Raw genomic sequence first — 23431 nt, forward strand, 5'->3', positions numbered from 1 at the left:
ACACATATGGCTGTACACACTTAGTTACCACTGCACATCCTTGGGTTTGGACTCTGATTTTTGACATTATGCCTGTATGCGCCTGTTCTTTTGAAGTTGTGTTTTTTTTTTCTTGTGGATTTGCTTGCTCTTGGTTTCAGTATTTACAAACTAAGAAATGGGGGTCCCCATTTAGAAGCATGGATCTGCTTACTCTGGTACCACCTCTTCTCTCCGATGTGCTTTTCATTCTCTTGCTGTTGGGAGTTAGTCCTTGGAACAAATTCTCAACGACAGCACACACTTCGGATCATCCATGGGACTGCTCCCGGATTTAATTTCCCAAATACCATTTTCAGTCTCAGTGCCTGGCATTTTATGGGACTGACTACTTTATGTTAGTTTAAAGTTTGCTTTCTCAAGACATTCAAGCATGCCTCAAGAAATATCAGAGGCATGCTTCTCTCCTGCCAGCTTTCTTGAGTGACAGACTTATAGTTAAGCCCTACTTGTCTTTTATCTGTATCATTCCTGTGCCTACAGCCAAACTTCCCATGTCACTTTTCCTCACTTACAGTTTACAGGATTTGGGCTGGAGCATGGCATTCAAATTAACCCTACAGGGTGTATATGGAACACTCAACTACATCATAACAAATGAAATTAATTACACAGCAGAGAACATAAATTACACTACTATGATTTATTTGTAAAGACCTATTTGCTAGTCAAACAATTAACATTACTCCTGTATTCTTCATCCCCCAGACTGCAAAAATGTGTTCATTTCCATATTTCTTGTCCACCGAGACTCAGTAACACTCTATTTCCAGCGCTAAAGGTGAGTTATAGGACATTTTAGCTCAGGCCACACAGAACAATTTCATTATTTCCAGAGAAAAACAGCACACACCCAAGTCATTTTAAGACTACTTGAGAGTCTCACTTGATACAGTCAGAAATCCTCAGAAAGCTTAGCTGTTCTGAAGAAGTGATCAACCTTTACATTTCACATGATGAGATCTCAAATTAAAACATTCTTGTAGCTCTATGCTGACCCGCAGGACATTGAAATGGTTGGGAATTTACAACTCTGGCAAGCTTCAGTGAAAGCCGCAAAGTGTTTAGAATGTCTCAAAAATCAGACCATTCCTGTAGCAAAGGAGGAGGAAAATTAAACATAAGAAATTCATGATGCTATAACCTTCTGCCAGTCATTAAGTTTGTGGTACAGTGAGAAAAAAAATGTTGTATTTCGCAAGAAGAAAAAAAGTGAATACTTAATAACTTACCCCTTCTGCCTTTTCTTCTGTATTAGCCAGCATTTCCTGGAGGGCCCGTACTGATAGAGACTGCTCCAGCACAAAGGTGCAGATGGACAAATCAGGTGGAACATTCTAGGTGAAAGAAAAACCATGCGATCACATTAGCAACAGATTTGCTGAATAGCACTTTCCAATGCTTCTATTTTCCCTCACTTTCCATGGATCTGAAAGATCTGCTATACCTTTGAGGCTATGACAGCCAGCCACATACCGGGCTGCAACAGTTAAGGCTTCGCCAGCAAGCGAAGGGAAGCGATTCTTCCCCTCTGCTCAGCATTTGCAAGCTGACACGTGGGGTACTGGGTCCCATTTGGGGCCCCTCAATAAAAGAAAGAAACCAATAAACTGCATCAAGTTCAGCAGAGAATCACCATGACTGTCAGGGCTGGTGCACTCACCCTGTGTGGCTGAGGGAGCTGAGCTCGATCAGCCTGGATGGAGGAGGGAGAGGAGCGGGGGTTCTTATGGTTCTCTTTACAAATCTAGTGGTGGTTTACAGGGAAAATGGAGGCAGACTCTTCTTGGAGGTGCTCCATGAAAGGAACAGGAGCAGCAATACAAGTTGTACTAAAGAAAATTACAATTAGATATTAGGGACAAAAATTCCCCCTGGGAATAGAAAACAATGTCAAAGGCTGCCAAGCAAAGCGGTGAAATCTCCACATGGACATTAGCATATGGAATATATGTCTTAGACATGATGATCAGATTGTGGGGGGAACAAAACTCAGTCTTTAGGCTGCTGGTAGTAGCCAGACCTCATGCTTATGATGGTCTCCAGGTCAAGATGAATTTTCTGTAGGAGAAACATTAAACACTGAGTGTCAAGGCTGAGCCAGTACCTTCTCAGCCTTGCAGGGCGGTATGCTTCACCATATTCTGTTTGAAGTGGGATAAAACCAGAGAGTCTTATAAAACTCGTGACTGAAAAGAAAATCATTGAGCTATTGAAAAACTGATTTTCCAGACTATCCTAAGAACTTTCCTTTCTTTTCTTCCGTTAATAGAAGAATATGCAACTCCTACACACCTTTTCTTGCCTCCAGAACTTCTTTCATGTTCCTCCTCTTTTCCTTTTCATGTTAGTTGCATATTTTAGTTTAGGAATACTTATACTGGAAATCTTTTTAGCTTTGCTAAAGCTGTAAAACTGCACATTTATTCAAACTGTACAGTTTGAAGAGGCCTCTTCCAAGGCCTCAAACATTAATGGTTGCAAAACCATTTCATTCCCTCTTTTTCAAAAGTTAGTTTACTCAATACCTCACACTCTTAATAGCTTATTAAATTGCTGTTCATCACTCCTAAATTTACAGTAATTCAAGTCTGTTTATTAACTAATAGATCTTTCATTACCTTCCACTATTTATATTTCAATAAAATTAATGTAAAATGGTATTTTAAATTAAAGTTTTAGCCAGATCAAAAAGCATTAAATAGCACCCTCTTTTGCATGGGATTTTGACTTATTTATGCAATGATACTTAGGCATGAAGTATTTTTAAGCCAACTCTTTTAGAATCAGGCCTCTACTTACTTGTCAGTGTTCTCGTTACCATTTTTCTTTTGTAGTTACTCAGACACTACAACAGTCCTTTTCATGCTAGCATTAGGCCAACAGACAACTAATTAGATTATCTTCAAAACATCCTTGTAACGTAAATACTACCATAAGCCCTTATTTTACAAAGCAGGAAAGAGAGCACTCAAAGATCATGGGTTGCAAGTTGTTGTTTCTGCTCAGTAAACAACGAGTACAATTTTCCATTCTAGAAAGCCTCACAAAAATGAAATGCCTGACAGTCCAGCTCACCCTCAATTCTCCCCAGTGAAGACTGACTGTCAAACAAGGGTCTGAACAAAACAGAAAAAGATGCTCCTTACACTGTGCTCAGAAATGAGCCAAGGCTACATTTTCTATATGTTTGGCTATAAGCAAACATATATAAGCAAACTACTGCTATTACTGTTATTTAAAGCAAGATTTTTGCCGGCACAATATGTCTCTCGCATACAATTTTGTGACCTATCAAAATTTTTTACTACAAAACCTACCCCACAGGTTATATATGCTCTAAAATATGGAAAATCCTGCATCATTTCACACAGTGATCAAGCCAACGTAACTAGGACCCTCCTCCTTTATCATTTCCATTCTCCTTTACGCTCAAGACAGCCACGAGCATTTTCTTCACTCCCCATTAAAACTGAGGAATGAATTCCCAATGAACATTTTTCAGCTATTCTCATAGCAGATGAGTAAGGCACACTTCGAGCAGCCAGAAAGTAATAAAGGAGAACTGTATGAGATCATCTTGCTTTAATTAACTGAAAGAGGCACCTTCTTCTTACAGTCTAGCAAAATGTTAGAACCAGTTTCTTTTTCTCAGGACAAAGGGGAGAGCACATTATCCCGCCTCATCTCTGTTGCATGAACGCCTAGACACTCGATAGCCCTCGGAGAGCAATGCGTTTCCCCTAAGAGCTGAAGGAAGATGCATCTACTGATGCTTGTGTTGAGCGTGTGAATTGAACTCTTCTTCTCTGGCAGTTTCTCACCCAAATCTGCTCTACTGAAGATCCAACAGGCATGGCTGCATACAGTGTACAACAATCATGGCATGGACATACATGGGACAGATGCAGAACTGCCAACATATTTAGCTCAGACAGTTATAGCTCTGCTCACCCCTATACAGTCCCTTTTAATGCTGATGGCTTTTAAAGCTCTGGATTTAGAAGACAAGCCTTCAGGCTGGCGTACAGACACAGATTGAAGGTTCCCGTTCCGAATAGCCCCTTCCAAAAAATAATAATTGCAGGTGATTTTAAATCTTCATTCAAATATACTAAAAATTTATTCACAGTGCATTTTCCATCACTTCAAAGCATAAAATAAAAATGAGGAAGGAAAAACACAGAGCCTTTGCCAGTCCTCTGATTATCTACCGTATCTCTCATATTACCTCACATACAGATGGAGGAAGGAATATGAAAAATAAAGGTATTCTGTGTTATATGGCAGCCTAACACTCCCTATCGAAAGATATCTTCATACAAATTACATAGTTTTTATTGCGCAGTCTGGAAAGTGACCGCATATTCTAGGGGCTAAAATGAGAATCTGTAGCAATCAGTTTGCAGTATCAGGCTTTTCTGAGGATAGGTCAAATGTGTGGGCAGGTATTTTAGTGATTGCTTTGCTAGACTATGAATACACTATTAAATAATAAAGAATTTTAAAGAAAATATTTTGCTGCATGTCTAACAGCCACCCACCAATGCACTTTTAATAAATACCAAAACAACCTGTAACTAGCTGGAAATTTTCAATGGTTAAATAGTAATAATAAATCTTTAATTTGAGAGCAGAGCACAATTTATATCCCCAAAAAATTATCAGTGCTCGAAAGCAGATGTCTCAACAGACATATATAACCATATTGGTAATCCTCAACCTTCTTTTCCACCAATTTTTATTGTATTCATCTTTGCTGCAGTAACTTTCTAAAGGAAGGCATAGAAAAATAGTTTATATTCCAAAAGGGTTTTTTTGTTTTGTTTTGTGACAGAACATGTAATGAGGTCCTTGGACAGTCCAGGGAATCTGTATCACTTATCTTTGATCCAAAGAACAGTGGAAAATTCTGTTAAACAATGGCAGTACTGAAAACAATTTATTTTCAATTTATTTTTTATACATTTGCAAAATCAGTTATATTCTAATGGTTTTTAACATAAAATATACCTGGTGACTTAAAAAGTAAAAAGCATCAACTCCAGTATTTCTCAGAGCTTAAAACATTACTGATTTTCTCTGCTAGTTCTTGTTTACAAGATTTGTCTTACTGTCAATTATTTGTCTAGACAATCTAGTCAGTCATAATTACAACCTAATAAGCAAGTAGCTTGTTAAAAAAATAGGTTATAACACAAATAAACTAAAAATTGTATATTAAATTTCAAAAGGAGATAGGTACCTCTAGGAGAAAAATAATAAATTACAATTAACTTTTTCTATTGATCCTTCATCATTGTTTGTAATAGCACCTACAGTCAGCAAAATTAGACAAATTAAAATAATGTAATTCTCATCTGCAATTTTTAAAGCCTATATATTACTGGAGTAAGTGCTGGATTATTTAGAAAAATTGATAATTCTTTATTCTTCCTTCCATTTTAAACTATATTTATTGTGTACAGTAGTTTTCTGTAGTAATACTTGCATAGTAAATTACGCTTTACTCTGTGGGAGGCAGATTTGCAAATTAGATAATCATACCCTTCATTAAAAAGGTGTTTTAAGCAAAGCTTTTGAAATGCTATTTAAAAATATCTCTAACTCTAGTCCAACCCCCAATTGAATCGTGGATACCGGATGTATTCATTACGCACTATTTCAGTTTTTAGTGAATTATTATTTACAAGCATACCAAGTTGCTTTCCTAGGCTCATGGATTGTTTTATTTCTCTTCTAACCAAATTCCCAATGAAACGGACTTGCAGGTATTTAATCTCTAACTGTATAATAAATACTCACACATCAGTGCCTAAAAAACCACCTAACTAAGCAGCCTAATTTACAAAGCATCCACCGTTTGTATCGTCGTCAAAAAATAAGATGTGGCTGTTCATAACTTTTTAAAAAGTAGCACATTTATTAGATGCCTAACTTTGAGAATCCAAGTAGGAGGATTCAAAAAATTAATTTTAGTACAGAATTTAAGCAAAACATCTGTAACCCTATTTGTGGGAGTAGCCTGAAAGAAACTGAACCCATCATCTGTTTTCAAGTTACATTTAAATTTATACCTCTCAATCTCTTTGGCAGTCCTTTTTACTTAAATGAGATTCTGTCTGGTGACAGCGATGAAACACACTCAATATTATCAAGTAAAAACATCCATTTCTAGGACTCTACATAGAAGGCATAGTTTTCCATGTTTTCAAGCTTGTCATCAAAAAGATGGACCCAGTACAGAAATACATGGCTCTGACGACAAGTCCCGTCAGCCAAATAGGATGAATCATATTCACCAAATCCCAAAACAGGAAAGACAAAGTATGAAATATGGGTCTTACAGTTTCAGTTCTAGAAGAGAGGACCTTTCAATAACAGTGTCAAGCTCCTGCATGTTTATCATTAGCAGACTGTGAAAGTTGCCTGGCCACCTCCTACAAAAACTTGCTTTCAGTTGCTTATGACTATTTCAGACTGAAACCATCACTTTCTGTACGAGGCGTCTGCAAAAGACTGAACATTTATAGGATATTCCATCCAAAACAGTTGTTTACACCAAAAGCAGAGAAGTTTTCAACATTCAAAACTTTTTATGATACTATATCTAAAAACTGTAATGTCCTCATGTTTTCAGAAGCGTGGTTTGATAAGGCCGTGGCCTTTTGTCACAAGTATGCTTTTCACTTTTTCTAGGAAAAACTTTGAAAATCTGGTCAAGTTCTACTTCCCTGAAAAATGTCATTTTTCACATAGTGAAAAGTTTCTTGTTAACAATTGAAAGCTCTAAAGGTTCCTTGTTCACAGGACCGCTGCTTCAGGGGATAAAACTGGAAAATTCACAGGAATACCAGGAGGATGAAACCAGCATCAGGTCCGGAATAAAAAAGCAAGAGAAAAGAAGACCAACACAGGGAAAAACAGCTAGTGGTGGAACTGAGGTCAGATCCAAATGCACTGCAATCAATTCATTTTCAAAGCCTAGAACACAAGCCAGCTCCAAGTCCTCAGTGGTTCCTTTGAATCATGTTGGTTGCCTATGCCACTCCATGCTGATCACCCGTAGTTTTACATATCTTGTTAATCTGACCTAAACAACTGATTGGTTTAATTTTTTAAAAATATTCTCTTCTTGTGGTCACATATACAGTTTCCCTATGTTATCCACAGTTCTGAGTGCAGAATTCTCTCATAAATGAAGTGTTATATTTGGCAAACCCAGCAGTGAAAAAAATCTTGATACACTAAGCATGCTTTCTGTTGAGATATCAAAGATAAACACTCATCTACAGTAGTCTATGTCTTATCATGAGGAGTTACTAGTTTTTATCCCTGTATGAGTTAGCACAACAGTGAAGACCAAAATGGTTTCCTACTGTTATTTCCAGATAGTGAATGTCATCTGCTGGTCACAGCGGAACAGTTCGTTGGCAGAGAAAAAAAGCGCTACCTGAAACTTACGCTGTACAAACTGAAGGTGTAACAACATTCAGAAGGAAACTGCTTCTTGGGTTTTTCCCCCTCTCACAATCTCCCTTAAAAATCCGTAAGAAATCCATTTCTACTTAGGCTGTTGTTACATAAGTTCAATCATATTCTTTTCTTTTATGCTTGCAAACAGCGTCAAAGTTTTCTGTTACAATTTTCCAGTTTTTGCTCTTTGGAAACCACTTTGATCCTGAGGGCTGTCAAGGGTCATGAGGCTATTATTAACAGAGCAGACTGTCTTAGCTGCTTGGAAGTTGCAATTCCCAGTACAGTATTTACTTTCTTTATGGATTTAGGGCCTCATACATTCCATCTCTAAAAAGGATAAGTAAAGAGGTTTTTTTCCTCCTGTTCTCCATCTCTCCCTCTGGTCTCCTTTCTTACTATACACAAATCCAATGTATCTACATTTCTGAGAGCTGTTTCTCTTTTTTATCTATTCTCTGAAAACTTAAAACTCTTAGCAACGGATAAAAGTGACATTGGGTAAGGAGCCATACAACTACATTTCAGCCTCGATGGATAAACCAGGTCAATCAACTCAACAGCCATTACAACATACGCTGCTGTAGCCAGAAGCTTAGATGAACATTAGCTAGTAGTATATCACCCTAATGCAGTGTAAATGTGTTAATTTTTAAGGTAATTAGGAAAATTCCATGCTAATTAATAAAATTTAAAAATCTCATAGGATCATCAGTGCTACAGAGGTTCTAGGCACACATCCAAGTCAACAAAACATTTTTTGTTTTAACTTCATGCTGATCCTGCAAATTCTACCTTATTATGCTAATCTTATGTGTATTATTCAAAACTTTACAGTTCCCTTTTATTCTTAGAGATTATGTTGTTTTTGTAGCTACTGCAACAAGTAATGGAAAAATCTAGGATATTATCAGTTGAGTGGGTACTATTGCTTTAGAACCTGGAAGGAAGCAGCTACCCTTTGATTCTTGCAGCATCAGAAAGATGATCTTTATAAAACACTATTTTGCCCCTTTCTGGAAAGCATAGCAGACACCCAACAGGAAAATCTTCCTAATCTCTGACCAGATTTACTATAAAGCATGCACATTACAACAATCATATTTCAAAGTAGGAATCCTATAATCTTTCAGGATCAAACAAGTAGGGCAAACGTGCAGATCTTTTGTGGCTGTAATAACTGACGTGGCCTGATCTGTCTCAGTAGAAATCTTACCTCCACATAAAAAACAATAGGACATTATTTGCAGAGATTCTCTTACTGCTAAATTTATCCCATAGCTGAAATCTTCACAGTGGAATTATAACACGTAAAAATGGAATCCAAATAAATATAAATGCTAACCCTTCCAGAATACCCTACACCAACTCTAATGAGCAATTCATTAGAGTGAAACAATATGTCTAAGAGAAGCAAAACCTGCTTATTTATCTCATAAGCTATCAACTATAAAACATAATAATGGACACCAAATTTTAACTGTAAGGATTTTATTGTAAGTTTTCAACTGTTACGCTTTCCATTTTATGTTGCTGAAATCAATAGTCAACCTGTGTAACTAGGAAAATTGGTGCCTATCAAATATTGCTGGAATGGGGGACTGGGAATTTATGCTCTGAGTCACCTCTGACTTGTCCTTAAACGAAGGAAAGGAGATCCACCACCAGCTCTCTCCTGGGCAACACAGTTTCAAAGTAGCAAAGCATACACAGCTATCAAAATCCTTTGTGGCAGGAGGCAACAATGCACTTAAGCACTTACAGTACTAAATTGCGTATTAACAGTCATTATTTTCTTTACACACCTGTACAATCAGTTTTTATAACTAACACAATGCATACATTGTGTTTTGAGTCAACACTCATTCATGTGCTTAATTCAATTTAAAAAATTATTCAAAACAAATGAAATGCAACCGCCCACAGAATTTTCAGTCTGTCCCATCAGCATTACAGAAGCTAGATGTGCTTCATTCAAATTTAGGTGTGCCAGCCCCTACTGGCTGGCAAAAATTAATAAATTATAAAGCCAGTTTATGAGTATGAAGAATGTACCATACCTCAGTTCGTTAATTCATTTTGTCCCTCATTATATGTCTTTTAAAGGTAATATGTCCATTCTGATTCAGGCTGGGTGTAATGTTCCCCAGATTATTTTGCATCCCAGACTGTTTTGATCTGATTTACTTGATTTAAAATAATAACTATATCAAAAATTATGCATTTATCTTAAAAGATATACACATTCACTTCTGTAATGGAAAGCAAATAAATTAGAATGATATATAGAAAGTTGTTCACTCAAAAAAATACATCATTAATCATGAAATTCTTGTAGTCTTAGAGAAACTCCAGCAGATATTTGGTTCAGGGACAGAAAGACTTGAGGAGTCCTAAGAGTAAGGACTATATGCCAGGAAACTCTTCATGGATTTAGGGACATATGCTGTCAGAGTTTCACTACTCATAAAAAGTGCAATAATACTTTCAAACATCTCACCATGTATACTTAGAAATTGTGGTTTATCTGTAAATGTGTAAGTGTATAAAGCCCCTGCTTGACTGTGCATGGCACTGCATTTGAGCATACGCTGCATGATGTAAAAAATAAACACTTATTTTATTATGCACCTTTATTAACTACAAAATCAAAAAGCTTGGAAGACTAACTAGTGATTATTTGTTCAGCTTCTTAAAGACTAAAATTTTGTCCTTTTTTGGTTTAAGGTGCCAAAATATTGTTACTAAGCCGCTAAGCAAACAACTGCTGCTTTAAAGGACTCTACTTAATCATTTCAGTAACATACCAGCACAAAAAGCTGCCACAAAGTACCATCTAGACAGAAATACCCACATGCATTTCTCAGCAAACAACCCACCTGCCTCAGAAGTGGATTATGCAAGAGGCTTAAAAATTCAGAGGCGGTAAAGACAGTCTCAAGGAGCTGGCAAACTATGTGGACTTCTACTCTTTTCCTGCTACTCTTGAACGTACATTCAAGGAGGGAGTATAACAAGAAGTCTACAGATACCACCCCTACGTGCGACTATCGCATTCATTTAGATCATTCACCAACCTGGAGTTTCCTCCTTGACTGTATTCAAGTTCTTCCTTTTCAGAATTTCACATTTTGACATCACATAAGATGTTAACTACAGTATCAAGACCTTTGCAGATACCTATTAAGCACAAACACCTATTATTTTCTAGATGCTTTTAATTTTATTTTACCAATATCTCAATTTTTACCTTACCAAGTAAAGATGTTCCACTCCTCTACTAAGGTGCATGTCTATGCTCAGGATTTAACATAACCTTTCAAATGCCTTTATTTGGTATTGCTTTATTTTCTAAAAAAATGAAAAATAAAAAAAATTTCCACATTCTTACAAATTTTCCAAAATAACCAGAACTCTTCTTAATTAATTCTCCTAAGGAATCCACCTTTTCTACAGAAATAAAACAATTCTAACAAGAATTACGTGGACAGTTACATGTATGTGAAAATAAGAGCTTTAATGGAAACTACAGATACAGCTAACCTCCATGATAAATAAGCTAGAAACGTACACAATGGGAAAGAATTCTTCTGTCATTTTGAGTTTATAAAGTGAGACTTTTATAGTCATTAATCTGTACACATATTTGGAACTGTATCAGCCAAAAGAGGTCAAATTAATTGTTAGTGTACTATTGACCAAATCACATATGGCACTCAAAGCATATTAAGCTTTATTCTTACACACTAAGCATGTTTCTTATTTGAAATTAGACCTCATTGCAATTGTACTTCATTTCTATGGACCTTTTTGTATTGCCTAATAATTAATTAATTTATACACACTGGAGAAAGAAATTCTGTATTACTGGACTTTCCAATTTATTGAATAATGGGCACTCAGATGGTTTCTTGGCAAGTCCGTTCATACTTCACATTGCACTGAGCAGAATAGTTGTTTGCTTTCTAGGACCTCTGTCCAACCTTCTCATGCCAGTCCTGTGCTGTGCTTGTTTCTTTTTCTCACACAGTACTTAAAATGTCACAGAGCTTTGGCATTTTCCTTCATGTAGAAATAACTTGTCCCTGCTGTGTCTTTTAATGATCAGTACACACCTTGTCCATTTCAAGCATTCTAAACTATCTAAACTAATTCTTCCTATATTACCTAAAGCCATTTGAACGATGGCTGTTACTGATTTTGATTCACATTTCCCTCAATAATTGCCTTATCACAAGCTGTAAACATTGTACTCTGCAACTAGAACTGGTCGATACTCTGAGAAACACCAAGAAAACCTGAAATTCCTAACTCCCTGTTACCATTAAAAGACGCTTAGATATGGGATACAGGTAGAGTTTACAGGATTGTTAAGAGAAGACTGTATCAGTCTTTTGAAATCAGCCCAGTGACATTAGTTGCCTATGCTTTTTTTAATGGCGTGTAAAAAGTCAGTTCTCATGGAAAGGCAACCTTTTTGTGGATGATATCTTTGTAAATATGTCAAGAAAAGAGTACAAATGCCTGGAAGATGGAACAAGCTTCCCACTCCTAAATACATTCTTTATATCCAGTAAGGGAGGGAAGAGAGAAATTCTAAGGAGTCAAAGCTCAGAAACATTGATTAGTATTATTCACAGGCACTCGCTATATTTACGAGAATATAGCTTTCTGTAAGACAAGAAAAACTGTCTCACACTCAATTAAGCAGAACATTAGCTTCAACCCCTTCCAGCTCACACAACTCCCCAACTAGCAGATTGAAGGCAGCGCAAAAGTAGACTGCACACAATCACTGTTTTACAAGATCCTTGCACTGAGGCACAGAGAACCGCAAAACTCCTTTTGGCTTATAAATGGTATTTGAGAAGGCCAAGCCAAAAAAGACAGAGAGGAAGGACATCTTAAGTGACTAATCATATTGTGGGAAACCACAGTATTATTCCCATCCTCCAGCTATTACAGACACGCTGGTTCAGTGAGAAAAAACAGATTGGAGGTGTCAGTGTGGTTCATGGTTCACGTATCAACTGCGAATCCACCACTCATATCTACAGGTTTTCAAACAAACAGCAAACTTTCAGCAATTATTAAAAAATAATTAAACACTCAGGAAAAGCAGCCTGAACTCTGACCTTCTGCATTTATGCACACTCTTTAAGAACATAATAACTTTTTTTACCATCTGGCCTCTGTTTTTTAATGTAAAACAAAGCAATTGTTCTTTTGCTTGTGAAACAAAAAGAAGTTATGCTTGTATTTGTATATGGCAACCCCCTTGCCAGCATTAGGAAAGTTACTAAAAATCAGCTTGCATTTGGTTTCAAGCACAAGAACACAACACATACACCTTCAACCTCCAAACTATTTCCACTTGCCCAACTTCCCCCTTCCAATCCAGACTATTTATAAACTAAGACCCTCAATTTAATGCTGCAATTACTCTTGTTATGATAGCAAGTTAAGGCATGACCACTGCTGTTGAAAAAGCACAAATCTTCTTCCTCATTTTTCATGGGGAAGTAACCAGGAGGAAAACCCTAGAATCTTGAAAATCACCACCCAAAAGATAAAAGTCTTAAAAAGTCTTAAGAAACAAAAACAATTTAAAAAGTTCTTTGATATTCTTTTTTTGATTCATTACAGATATAATTGATATTACTTACCTCAAAGAAACACGCAGACTCACTCATTAATAGGCCGCATTTCCTCACCCTAATTTCTGAGCGCCCATTGGGCTTGGATTATTCACAGGAGTCTCCTGAGCCAGATTTAGCCCAGCAGTGCTTAAAAATACTGAGTACAAAGTACCAATACCATGATTTCAAGTGTTGAGCAGGGCTGCAGAGCCAATTTGACACTGCTACTTTAGTTTGTCTAAAGGGCTTGAAATAAGCATTTGCACTTTCATGTGTTATTAGCTTGAAACACACAGATTTATGAATCTGTCTGGTTTTTCAGGTTTTCAGATTCGCAGCTACATATCAGCCTAATTAAAATTCAAACGACTGCTTTGTAACTACTCTGTGTGTACTAATGAAATACATTCTGCTATAAACCCATCAGAGAAAATATTTAAAATGCTGAGCTCTAGAGGACTTAGCAGAATATGACGCTGCGTAACCTCATGATGTTCAGTTACCCAGGGTAACGCAGCAAGCCTGAAGCTGCCAGGGCTGTGCTTGCATTGAACAGCTATCGGTTGTAACTTTCATCAGACATGAATGTACAGCAAATAAGAACTCCCACCTCAAAATATTCTGGCTTTGCTCTATGCATCACCTTATTTATCTTTCAAGGACTTTCTTATGGTATTTTAGTACAGTTAGTGTATTTGCTGAAGTCGGATAATCTGTTTCCAGTCCTTAACACCTAGTCCCGAGATTATTAAGAGTCCAAAGACTTTTATACTGAATGGGGGAAAACAACCCCAATCATCAAAACCCATCAACTATGCAATTGTGCGAGGGCATTGCTTTCAACAGAGTGTTCAACTAAAGCCATTGTGCAATAATAGCAACTCTCCTGTTTAATAGGAACAGTACTAAAAAAGGTAGGACTCAGAAGCTAAATCACAGCGAACTGGCAGGTTTTCAGAAGCCTGCAGAATACTCACCAAACCAATTATAGGGTTGTACACCGCATATCTGACCTTCTTACATCATGGTGCTTGTGTCACAGCTGTATCTCAGACAAGATTTTCCAGCATAATATCTGCTTTTACTCTTTAAATAACTAAACAGTTACTGGGATACATAGTTATAAAGGAAAACTGATTTAATCGGATTTTTCAGGTCGTCTTTACTTATTTTATACCAGAAGTTGAATTCCTACATCTGTTCCACTACAATTAAACAAACAAACAAACAAAAAACCTACCACCAAACACCATCATATGTGGTTTTGTAAACATTTAGGGTTTGTTTGTTTGCTTTTAACAGAGATTTAGATAATGAAGAAAGTTGCAAACTACCTATTTGACTGGAGAAAATACAACTCAAAACTATTTGTTAAATTACAAAAAATGTACAGCTTTGGGTTAAGTTTCTTGATTGAATGGCCTGTGTTACTAACAGTATGAAGCAAATCATTAATATTAAAAATAAAATGAGCATTTTGAAATTTGTCTTGCATTGGTTAGTTGATAACAGACATAATGTATGCATACATATCATATGTACTACTCTTTTGTTCAGTGCCATCACTTGGAGTATTATCATCACCTAATTAATTTCCCTTAACTACAAAATTATTTTGATTCTATCTTTCAGCTTTTGTTGCTACATTTTCAGGTTACATGTCATGCACTCTACTAGCATATTTAGGTGTTCCGTACATTCCATTGGAGGTTCTTTTCTAAATGCTTTATTGATAACAATCTTTAATATTTCTAAAATACATTTTGACAAAAAAAAATCCCTAGTACACAAGACATTAAGTCTTATAATAAAACCCCGTGGATTCTAAATTATTAATATTAAGCATGCAGAGTTATCCCCAACAAACAAAGACTTATTGGTAGAAGTATGCAGAGAACTGGCCTATAGTAATATCACAGTTTAAATAAGTGGGTGTGATTGAAAAAGAAACACGTTCACATTTATGAAGGTACATTTTGTAGCTAGGAAGAGCTTTTAATTCCTTTTTGGTAGTAAATAGTGCCTCATTAAGCTAAAACTCAAGGTATATCTCTGACAACACTAGATTTGATAATGAACATTCCTGTAAGATCAGAATAATCCATTCCTGTATGTATTTCAAATTCTAAATATCTGCTTCAACAGGAGATACAATCTGAACAATGAGAATAATAAGATTTCCTAGACTGGATATATTATGATTACACTATTCAGTCTTTCCCAGATTGGATATATTATAATTACACTATTTAGTCTGTGATGCCTTGCAAGACACCACACATTTTGTTTATTTTTTAAAAACTACCTGCATTACAGATGACAGTATAAACGTGCTAAGTTGTATTATTACGCCTACTAATAATGCACACAATTTTTAGCTGGTACAAAGCCATATTTCTGTTGCTGCTTTACATCCATGGAGATCTGACCCAGTGTGTTTCATACGCTGAATGTTTCACATTCATTTTAAATTATTCACTTTCCATCTCAAGAAATAATTCTGTTGGTTTGTGGGATTAAATGCAAGGATCACAATCAGGTTTGATGGATATGGCTACACACCTGCATTTAGGCTCAGGTTTTATACAAGACTTAAAAGGAATAAATATTGAATCTGATATACATAAATAATAAACATAATATTTACAATTATATAAATTATGTATTACATAAAACTACATACAAATGTAGTGAAACACACTATGTTCTTATTTATATTGCTTCTATAGAGAAGCATTTTACTGAGAAAGAATGATTCACTGAACAAAATCCTCTCTGATCTATGCCTATGAAGACTTCCTCTACCTGTGTCTAAATTATGTATGTAAAGTAGGGCAAATAATGTGTAAGTATGCATAAATTTGTTACTAACTCTTCATTTAAATTATTAAAATCAATGATCTTAGTGAACGTCTGCTAAATGGAGTCCTCTGAACATGATATTACATAAGATTAAGTGTCAACTTTTCCATTAAATATGAACATTCATTTTGGCAACATGACACAAAGGCAATTAAAACGGCCTTGGAGGTGCAGCTACAAAGCCTTGCCAAAGCCCTGACTTGAAGTCTTTTTTGACTTTTTTAGAAGGATGCAATGGAAACATAAGCACAGAAAGGAACCACAGCAACTAAAAAAAAAAAAAAAAAAAAAGAAACAAACAAAAACAAACAAACAAAAACACCTTACCGCATAGCAAATTCCCAGAACGATCCACTGTAAACACAAGCAGACAACACTGATTTGATTCATCAGTGTGAATCAAATTTTAAAAAACTTAGTACTTCATTATGTCAGTAACTGCTCAAAAAGCATCTGCTTGCATCCATACGTTAATGGACACCATGTGCTTTTTTTATACATTTGGATTTACGCAATCAAAAACTGTGCACAGCACAAGTACTGTTTCTCAGCTGTCAGAAGTGTTTCAGACTCGGTTTCTGTGGAGTCAGATTATTTGCCTTGGCCACTGAGAACATGCTCAAGTGTTTGCTGTACAAGACAAAAAAAAAAAAGAAAACAATCCTTGCCTTCAGATCTTACACTCTGGAAGACAAATGGAGAAAAGAGGTTTTCTCCCAGAGACAAATCAGAGTAAAGGAGTTCAGGCCAGTATCCCTGACCACCATTCAGGATGAGACCCTTCTCTAGACACATCCGTAGAGAATTTGACTGCTGGCATGGAAATTGCTTGTGTAAATACAAGACAATCATACTTTCTTGCAACCTTGTCTGTGACAGGTGACCATCCTTCTCTACCCTCCCCTCCCCCCATTCTCCTCTTCCCTTCCAGCATAGCCACCTATCCAGCTCCTGCTGATTCACCTACGTGTTGCAAACAGACCAAAAAAAGGGCAAAGAAAAAACTCTAAGAATTGGCATTTGGCAGCACAAGAAACAGTGTGCCAGTCTTACCATCAGGCTTTATTTTCTAACCACTCACACAACAGTAGCATCTAGAGACCAACAAAGAGTGGCGCATCACTGATATATGTAGCTCTGGGACATGGAGCAGACAGCCCCAGCCGACTGGCCTACACCAGTCCAGCACCAAATCTGCAGAACCTTTCCTAGCGTTGCAAACATGCCCTGCCACAGGAGAAAAGTGACTCTTCAAAAGCAAAAATGGAAAAAAGTTATCAAAGCCCTACCCTCACGTGAAGCCCTTTCTCACTTTACAAATAGAATTATTAAGGGTATTATTAACCTTTTGGACTTTTCTCTCAGCACTGTAACTTATTATATATAATGTAGTTCACAGCTCAGTGGGAAGTTCAAACCATATACCAAACATTGCACCGCCTTCTTAAAAAAAAAAAAAAGAGAAAAAAAGTTTTAAAAATTGGCAAATTTTTTTAGATCTTCAAAAACCCTCACTATGTTATCCTTCCCTCTCTCAAGTCCAATGCTGAGAGCTCAAGAGGGAAAAAAAAAAGACATAATTTTTATTGGTCCTTTTTAATGATGTAAAGCAGTTGTTCTATACCTCAGAGCATCATGGAATTAAAGTACGTGAGTTTACCACCTGCCACAAAAACAAGTAAAAAACCCAACCACCTTATGCCATTAGAAGAGCGTAACTCACTCTCAGTGTTCTGCTGTGCAATGGTTCACAAGGGACCAAAACCACAGTTGTGACTGGCCCAGAGCTAAGTATTCTTCATTCTGCACCACAGACCGGTAGAGTTTTCAGGAGCTGTTAAAACACAGCTCCAGCTTCTTTGCTTTTAAATACTCCATGCATTATTTAGGTCTAAAGAAAAATTACCTCAATAGCAGACAGCATAATCTTTTAATGAATGGACTTCCTCTTATTAGCAATCTGTTTATACATAAAAAGCAACAATTGTCATTGAGATAAGTTCACTATTCCTAGTTCTTGTTTTAATAAAAGGGATGGTCGTCCACACAAGGAATAGATTTCAAAGTACAGCAAACATTGATGAAACAAAGTTACCTACAGACCATTGTCAAAAAAAGAAGTTTATGTTCTTTTTTGCTTTTTTTCTGACACCTATCCCTTATTGTCTTCTTTTTACTTAAGAAATTAAAGTTTATGCTATAGATTTAACAAGACCTGCTGGAGAAATAGTGGGATGAGATAAGGAAACTAAGCATTTTAAATTTTGTCTTCAGCACGTCTTCTTTGGATTTCGTTATTCTTGCTGTTGCAACTTCTTGAATGTTAAAAATTTTTGATGGTTTATATATTTGATATTCTTATATGTTTGGAATGTGTAACCTATCCCTAGAAAAACATCTATTTTGAGATAGATCTGCTTTGAAATTGGTAGAGATTTAAATATAATTATTTTTCACTTGAGCTAATACGCCTCTATAGATGAGGTAGTCATGCGTTCATCTTGTACCAACCTGATTGTTTTATACTCAGAACTGTCTCCTATTAATAAAATTACATGTAATTCAGACCTGACATCTTGTTTATCTATTATGTTGCTCTTGAAGATATGGGATCATTTTGAGGAATTTGGTGACATGCTCTGAGCAACAATCAGGAAGCTGCTATACTCCTGAAAGTAGCAGATAAACTGCATTTACAGAGTAAGTGTAGCAACTAATTTTACTTGCCTTCCCAAGTTAAAATAATGAATGAAATAAAGATAGCATAAAGTGCAAAATAGCTTTTATCCCATTATCAGTCAAAGCTAGAGAATAGTCACTGGCAGAATTCAAAAGAACTGTTACAAAGACACGTCCCTGATTTCTCCAAGGCTATTGCTATCACTAATACAGAATCTAGTCTCTCTGCATGTCCTTCACAACTGCAATCCAACCCACTGGCTCAAATAATTCATCTCAAATCAAGAATACATTTGCTGTACAAAGACCCAGTACCCTCTGACCCAGGCAGGGCTCTGACTGCCTGGGAGGCAGCTTTGCAGAAAAGGGCCTGAGGGCAGTAAGGTGGGCATGAGCCCACACTGTGCCCTGGCAGCAAAGAAGGGCATTAGTCTCCCGTGCTGTACTAAAAGTTGCATAGCCTGGAGTTATCCTTGTTCCCCTTTACTCAGCACTTGCTAGACTATATAGAATCGTAGAATGGTTTGGGTTGGAAGGGATCTTGAAGATCATATAGTTCCAACCCCCCTGCCATGGGCAGGGACATCTTCCACTAGACCAGGTTGCTCAAAGCCCCATTCAGCCTGGCCTTGAACACTTCCAGGGATGGGGCATCCACGACTTCTCCGGGCAGCCTGTTCCAGTGCCTCACTGCACTCATAGTGAAGAATTTCTTCCTAATATCTAATCTAAATCTACCCTCTTTCAGTTTAAAAGCGTTACCCCTTGTCCTATCACTACACTCCCTGATAAAGAGTCCTTCCCTATCTTTCCTGTAGGCCCTCTTTAAGTACTGGAAGGCCGCTATAAGGTCTACCTGGAGCCTTCTCTTCTCTAGGCTAAACAACCCTGACTCTCAGCTCAACTATCTTCCTGTAAGAATCACCAAACCCGTGCACAAAAACATTCACAAACTTAGAAATATAACTGTACTTTGAAATTTGATGCCATAAAATGCCATTTTGTGATAAGATGCATTTCTTCTCAGAAAGAGTCCCATATCGAATTTAAAGGCAAAAGATGTCTCTCCATTTGCTACAAAGAAGCCAACCTCAAGCCTAAAAACTAGCTGTAATGTAGCTCCACACATGAGTTAATGTCTTATTTAAAATTCAAACACCTTACAAGATATCCAGAAAACAATAGATTTGCAGAGCTAAGAAATAAAGAGGATATTTTTGCTCAGTAAAGTGATTTGACAAGCATGGATTGCTTCCAAAACAAGTGAAGAAAGTGGAATTTGGAAACAGTTTTGAAATGTGAACACATGTGAACTGATAATGCTTATTAAAGTGAGTGCTAATTTAGCCCAACTATCATCATCCATCTTTTGTTAGTATGACGTTTTCAAAATCTGCTGTTCTCCAACGCTAAGGGAATCTACATGACCCTCCAAAGAAACACTTGTGTTGTAAACTTGAACAGAAGAAATAAAATTCATTAGGTAATTTTCATAATGGGCCTGCCAGTGTTACTGTTGAAATGGGATAAGTATTAATAGTCAGTAGTTGCCAAAGTATTCTATCAATATATATCTTTGATTTGACCATTATTTTTGTAGTGTGAAATAGTCAATGATTCTAGGGCAAGAAAGTGCATGTGAATAAGCTGCGCTAATAAAACATCAGCTACACCACCAGGAGCCACATCTTGAAGGATATTAAAGAAAAGTGGGGGATTGTATCAGGCATTCTCACGAATGCAAGTCCAGGATGATAGCTGAGGTTTGTTACTTGTGTTTGACCTGTTACTGGTGCTTGGTTTGGTACCTCGTCCTTGATACCTGGCTGTAATTCAGATGCCACACTGCTGTTTGAATTGAAGTGCATCACAATCCCATCACAACTGGAAAATAGTCTTAAAGACATGCAGGGAAATTTTTTAACTGGCTCAAGAACTCTGCTGGAACCTTTTTCAAATTATCATATGCCTATTGTAATATTTTCTATGCTCTTGCTTATATAATGCAATAGTAACCTTGTATGGACACAGACATTAGGAAGAAAAACATTTTTATTTACTCTTACTTACAGTCAACTTTGCTTTAAGGATTTAGTAATTTTATGGCTCCCTCAGTATTTATATCTCCAAATGACTTCAAATGAGCTCATCCTAGAAACTGTCAGCCCTTAAAAATTAAAACAAGGATGAGCTGCAAGGATTTTCTTTTGTTTGCTTTCTTCCCCCCAAGCTCATGCAGAATGAGCAGAATAAATACTGCTTCACAAAACATGGAGAAAAAGCAGCATCAACAAGCAAGCATAGAAACTGATATGAAATTTACACTGTATTCCTTAAAGACAAGAATGTTCAGGAGTTTTATATAGTGAGAGAGAGACTGTATATTTAATATCCAAAGTTACTGAATGGTAATAAATTCATTAAATAGATTTCTCTGGCCTTACAGGCAACTAGCACTGCAACCACTTCTATCCCAGCACATTTTTATTGTTAAAAAGATTCACTTAAAACAGAGCAGCACAAATGAATTCATCAAGATCACTGCTATTATAATGAATCATTAATATCCTAGTGAAAAATTTATTATTATGAATAATACATTCAAAATGAGAGAGAAAATGAAGCATTACTCTGAAATGTATCAGAGAGAATCAAAGTGATGTTATAGACGTTGGCAAGATAAAAAAAATCATTTTTTGTTCTAAATCTTTCTAGATGTCTTTCCAGATGCTTTACCTTCATTTTATTTGCTCATCAAACATTTATATTTTAGCTGAAGAAAAAACAAATATGTTAAGCAACATTCTTCCCTTCGTATAAATAAAATGTCCAAGTATACCCATTACTTTGGTCACAAAACCAGTTCTGCCCTCAGAAGGCACATTTTTGTCTTCAAAACATTTATTTGAGCATATGTGATTGTGAAACAAAACCCCTCCTTTGCAAAAAATAGCAAAGTTAATTTTTCAAACTACTGTATCTACTGCATATATAGCAGAGTTATCATAGGCTTAGATAACAAACTGATCAGATGAGATAATTTTGATACTTGTACTATTACTGTGCTTGGTTAGGGAATTAGAATGACTTAAAGTCATAAACAAGTCCACGTAAATGTCACAGAATAAAAACTTACCACAAATAGAATAATCACTCTCTTTCCTATGGACTTAAAATCAGAGTAATCAAATGTGTCTTCGAGTTGCAGTATGCAAAAATTGCACTGCGGCTTACTACAACTGAGTTCCGACAACCCAAATAACAAGCACATTACTGAGATGGACTTCTGCAGCTAACTAGTTTTAAAGTGAGCCCCAAACAGAAAGCACAGCATTAGAGTCCAGCCGAAGGGCCATGACGAAGGAACAATTAAACTTTGAAGGGAGATTAAATATCCCTTATATTATTGGTAGATTTGATTTGTCCATTCTCCTAGACAGATATTATAAATATATCTTTGCTTCATACATGACACTTAAAACACCCTTAGAAGTGAGTAACAGTACCTTAGAATTTGATGTGGATTCCAAAAAGCAAAGCCTGTTGCCAAATCCTTCTGCAGCAAGACACAATTTCTGTTGCTCCTTGTGAACAGTTGCAGTGCACTGCAGAACCACTTCATCATCCTACCAAAAAACAAACAAAAACAGAACAGTGGTTATGCTTCTGACCCAACAAGATCTGGAGAAGCATTTACAAAGTCAGAAACAGTTATCCTTGAAGCAGAATCTAATCTCAGCATGATTTTTATTCTCAGAGTTGTGAGTGAATGTGGACAAATCAACTGAAATAATTATAATAACTACATATGTGCTTTTCCTGTTTGCCTATCCTTGTAACAGAAGTCAGTATGTATGAAATACAAATGTTACGGGACTAAATCCTTGTAGTAATATAGTCGAAGGAGATCTTGTCAACAAGCCTGAAAGAACAGAAGCAGACCCTTATTTAAATCCCAGTTCTTCCAAGTAACATAACCATGAGCTGGAGAATCCCTTTGCAGAAGTATGGTTTAAGTTAAAAAGAAAGAAAACTGTTGTAATGAGTCTATTTGTCTAGCAAATGTTTTCTGTTTAAGAATCGAAAAAATAGTATCACCCTGTGCATTTTGCACATTCACTTATGAAGCAAAATCAGAGTTTCCAATAATAAATTTCACAGGAATGGTTATGAAGAAGTCATATTTAACACTGTAAATAAAATGTAATACAACAATAAAACTATAGGATGAAGCATGCAACTGGAAGCAGAACAGGATGAGACTACAAAAATGCACTCATTAAGACAGGCATGTTTACCAAAAAAAGTTGTTCTTACAGGCAGCTTTTTACATAGGGACATTCAGAAAAGTTCATCAAATTAGATAAATACCTGAATTTAAATTGAACTGAGTAATTTGAAGCCACTTGTAAACACCCATCCTGAATTCAGCTGCCTTTTATTTGGTTTAATTTACTTCACTCTATTAATTAAACTAAACGAAATTAAGGTGTATTTAATTCTAAAAAGAACAGGAGATTAAATCAAGTTTAATCAGACACTTTAGAAATTAATTTACGTTACCTTTTTTTAATTGTCCCCATGTAGCAAACCCTAGCCCTAAGTGTAGGTAAACCAATTTTCCTTGTAGACCAGCAACAAGTGCCCAAGCTGCATATCGCTTATGATCCACAGTCAATTGTAGAGGCAAAAAGTAGTAACTGCTTCCAGTCAGACATTAAATCCAGAAAACGTAA

The 23431-nt window shown here is 36.4% G+C and overlaps 1 protein-coding gene across 1 annotated transcript in view; it reads right to left on the bottom strand.

The window, feature by feature from the left end:
• Positions 1 to 23115, bottom strand: part of RYR2 (ryanodine receptor 2 (cardiac)) — a 338959-nt gene extending 315844 nt beyond the window's left edge. The window contains exons 1-4 of the mRNA XM_009329215.1: positions 23067 to 23115; positions 22568 to 22617; positions 22202 to 22321; positions 1272 to 1376 (exon numbers count right to left, since the gene is read on the bottom strand). Of these exons, the coding sequence (XP_009327490.1) occupies positions 1272 to 1376; positions 22202 to 22321; positions 22568 to 22617; positions 23067 to 23115 (324 nt within the window). The remainder of the gene's footprint in view (positions 1 to 1271; positions 1377 to 22201; positions 22322 to 22567; positions 22618 to 23066) is intronic.
• Positions 23116 to 23431: the final 316 nt, after the last annotated feature.

Source organism: Pygoscelis adeliae, unplaced genomic scaffold (assembly GCF_000699105.1).
Source record: "Pygoscelis adeliae isolate BGI_AS28 unplaced genomic scaffold, ASM69910v1 Scaffold77, whole genome shotgun sequence".
NCBI classification, from domain to species: domain Eukaryota; kingdom Metazoa; phylum Chordata; class Aves; order Sphenisciformes; family Spheniscidae; genus Pygoscelis; species Pygoscelis adeliae.